The sequence below is a fragment of the Pseudonaja textilis genome, chromosome 3, assembly GCF_049901715.1.
Source record: "Pseudonaja textilis isolate UNSWEBS1 chromosome 3, rPseTex1.2, whole genome shotgun sequence".
Lineage (NCBI taxonomy): Eukaryota > Metazoa > Chordata > Lepidosauria > Squamata > Elapidae > Pseudonaja > Pseudonaja textilis.
In genome coordinates, this window is record NC_141992.1 from 926,315 (window position 1) to 930,046 (window position 3,732).

General features: G+C 46.3%; 1 protein-coding gene across 1 annotated transcript in view; it reads left to right on the forward strand.

The window, feature by feature from the left end:
- Positions 1–1,727: 1,727 nt before the first annotated feature.
- LOC113452063 (kunitz/BPTI-like toxin) overlaps positions 1,728–3,732 on the forward strand; it is a 126,051-nt gene continuing 124,046 nt past the window's right edge. Inside the window, exons 1-2 of the mRNA XM_087931975.1 lie at positions 1,728–1,866; positions 2,321–2,482. Of these exons, the coding sequence (XP_087788101.1) occupies positions 1,782–1,866; positions 2,321–2,482 (247 nt within the window). The 5' untranslated portion in view covers positions 1,728–1,781. The remainder of the gene's footprint in view (positions 1,867–2,320; positions 2,483–3,732) is intronic.

Here is a 3,732-nt window from a genome sequence, read left to right on the forward strand (position 1 = left end):
GGAGCCCCTCTTCTTCTTGGTGGCAGCCTCAGGCTGTGTTACGTACCTTCGGGGGGTTAACGCCTTGGGGTATTTTCCAGTCCCCTGGAGGAAGAGCCCAGCTAAGAGAAGAAGACTCCAAGACTCTGGCTGGAAGTGTCACGAATGCTCCCTTCTCAACATCTTCATTTCAAATGTCCCATGACTGATTCCTGATGAGTCAGGTGGTAGTGCAACATCTCCCTGGCAGTTTACTCACATGTTCTGTGCAAGAAGAGGCCATAAACGGGAGAGGAAATGTTTGCCCAGAGGTTGAGTAAGCTGGGTTTTGCAGCCCATCTTGAGGGATCTGGCCTGGTAACTGTTTGAGTTTCCTCATTCCGTGGGTTGTGTGGTGCAAGCCAAGCTGGAGCAAAGCTCACTCTGTGGTTGGCATGCGACCTTGTCGTAGGCTGATGATTGATCTCTTTCACCAGCTTCATATCGCTTCATTAAACAGGAGGGAGGGAGGACCAAGCCTGGAAGTGGCCTACCTTGAAGGGGTTGCCACCCTTGACTGGACCACCCACTTAGGTAGAAGTGCTCCAACTCCCAACCATTTAGGTCAGGGGTCTCCAAACCTCTCCAGATAGCTAGGCAGGTCTGGGGAATTCTGGGAGCTGGAGTCCACAAGATTCAATTTTGGTGTCCTGTCATTTAGGTGATTTGAGAAGTGTAGGATAAAAGAAGACCCTTGGAGGCCTTCTAGTCCAGCCCCTGCACAAGCAGGAAACCCTACACCATTTCAGACAAGTGACTCTCCAGTCTTTTCTTTAAAACCTCAAGTGTTGGAGCACCCACAACTTTGGGAGGCAACTTCTGTCCCTCTGGTTATTTGTTGTAATTGTTGTCAAGAAATTTCTCTTAAGTATTAGGTTGCTTCCTTGATAAATCTATGTTCACATCATCTATCACTAAGGAATGTCAAATGTAAGTGACCGTATCCACATGTAGAGTTCAAGTCATATATTACATTGTATTGTATTGTATTGTATTGTATTGTTTTGTATTGTTCTGTATTGTTTTGTATTGTATTGTTTTGTATTGTATTATACTGTACTGTTTTGTATTGTATTGTACTGTACTGTTTTGTATTGTATTGTATTGTATTGTATTGTTATGTTGTGTTGTGTTGTGTTGTGTTGTATTGTATTATATTATATTATATTATATTATATTATATTATATTATATTATATTATATTATATTATATTATATTATATTATGATATTAATTGTGTTGTGTTGTGTTGTGTTAGGGCTAATATAGTCTCCTATCCTATTGTATCATATCATATCGTTCGGCCTATAATACCAGGCCCTCTGTGCCAAAATCTCTCTGCAGTCCCAAACCAAAGAGGAGAAATCTCTTCACTTCTCCCATCACAACCCCAGGGCAGCCGTGGCAAGGAAGTGACATCAACCCCCACCCCCAGCTGAGCAGCCCCCACATTCCACCCTCAGTCAGGGACCCCCTAACTCCTTAATGGGGGGACTTTCTCGGCTCTGATGCAACTCTGGAAAGGTGAGTTTTGCTTGACCAAAGAAATGATCCATCAACATCAAGAGGGACCTGCTGAGCTTCCTCCAAATTGCTCAGCCAACCCAACTCTTAGATTCCCCACCTCTTGTTTGACCATCTTGTGAAAGAGGAAGGAATGTGGATTCTCACCACATTACATCCTCCTGCTTCCTGGATGTGAAATTCCCAGCGGGGAGAATAAATAGAGCCAGCAGCCCGAGGGTGGGGCAGACGGCTTCATCATGTCTTCTGGAGGTCTTCTTCTCCTGCTGGGACTCCTCACCCTCTGGGCAGAGCTGACCCCCGTCTCCGGCCAGGACCGTCCAAGTGAGCTTTCAGAAAGATCTGGAGACCCTTGGAAGGGAGGGGCTGAAGAGATCCAAGTTCTCCCCCAGGGAAGGGAAACCAAAGAGCCCCGTCTAGAACCTCTGGCTTGGTGGGGCTTCTCCTGGGGAGGTTCTTGAGATGGTGGTTGGGTGTCAGCTGAACAGGAGACAGAAATGGGAGGGGGTCCCAGGAAAGAGACATGCAGTTTTAGGGGAAGGCTGACCTATCTTGACTCAATGCAGCAGAAGAATCGGGATTTTAAGCAACAGGAACAATCCCGTCAAACATCCGGTTGAAATCCCAGAGAAGGAAGGAAACCAATTTAAAACATCTTCCGTGGCTCTCGACTGCTTGCAATCTGAGCACGCTAGGAGGGCACCAGGTTGGGGAAGTGAACTGAAGACGTTTGTGCTAGCTAATCAAATAATATCCCCCCCGTTTCCATTTGTCACAGAGTATTGTGATCTTCCTGCTAACCCCGGACCATGTAGAGCAAAAATAACTCGCTTTTACTACAACTCGGATTCAAAACGATGTGAAAAGTTTATTTATGGTGGATGCCACGGCAATGCCAACAATTTTGAGACCAAAGAGAAATGTCATTACACCTGTGTCGGTAAGTAGAGGAGGAGTTGCAGACCGACTCTTCCAATACAAGGGAATTGATGTAGCTCAAGGTTGAACTATGGGTCCTTGTTGCTTCCTAAGCTAGGCGGTTTTCTTGCAGACGTTTCACGACCCAACCAGGTAACAGATTATAGAAGGGAGTGAAGTTTGCAGGAAGGAGGGGGAGGGGGAGGAGGAGGAAGAAGAAGAAGAGGAGGATGGGATCCTTGGTTCTCTTTGAGCTCGGTTCTTTTCTTGCAGACATTTCGTTACCCAACTGGGTAACATCAACAGTGCAACGAAGTGTGTTATTTGCTCTGGGTATGCAGTTGCTTGCCCTGCCAGCATTGGTTGGGTGTGGTTTTTCTCCTTGGTAGTTCCATAATGAGAGCATTATTTTCTGCTTAGCTTTTTTTGTCCCTGTTATCTGGATCTTGGCTTAAACCTCAGTCCTTCTCCATAGCTGTGCTTTAACAAAATAACCGAGTTGGAAGAGACCTTGGAGGTCTTCTAGTCCAACCCCCGGCTCAAGCATCCCATTTCAGAGAAATGTCCAATCTCTTCTGAAAAACCTCCAGGGACGGAGCACCCACAACTACTGAAGGTAAGCCGTTCCACTGATTAATGGCCCAGTCAGGAGATCCCTCCTTCCTTCCAGATCTAATGAAAAGAAGGATTAGGGGAGACACGACAGCAGTCTCCCAATATTTGAGGGGCTCCTACAAAGAGGAAGGGAGTCAAGCTACTCCCCAAAACTCCTGAAGGCAGGACAAGAAGCAACGGATGGAAATCGAACAAGGAGAGAAATGCCCTTGAACTAAGGAGGAATTTCCTGACAGTGAGAACAATTAATCAGTGGAACAGCTGGCCACCAGAAGTTGTGAATTCTCCAACACTGGAAGTTTTTAACAAGAGGTTGGATAACCATTTGAAGTGGTGTAGGGTTTCCTGCCTGGGCAGGGGGTTGGACTAGAAGACCTCCAAGATCCCTTTCGACCCTGTTATTTTATTCTCTATTCTAGTTGCTTCGCTCCTTGATTTAGTTTCCATTCATTGCTGGCAATCAAGGAGCGTTTCCACTGAGAACTAGGGAGAAATTCCCCTCCTTCGTTGGGAAGGAAGTGGGGAGATTGGATCCTTCTCTCCTCCTGAGAGGCTTGGGCTGCTGAAAGATCCAGAGACGGGGCCTTGTTTGCTCTGCGATTCCAATTCCAGAAGAATCTGTCAGTTTCGCGGCATGTTGAAAAGACATTGGGAGAC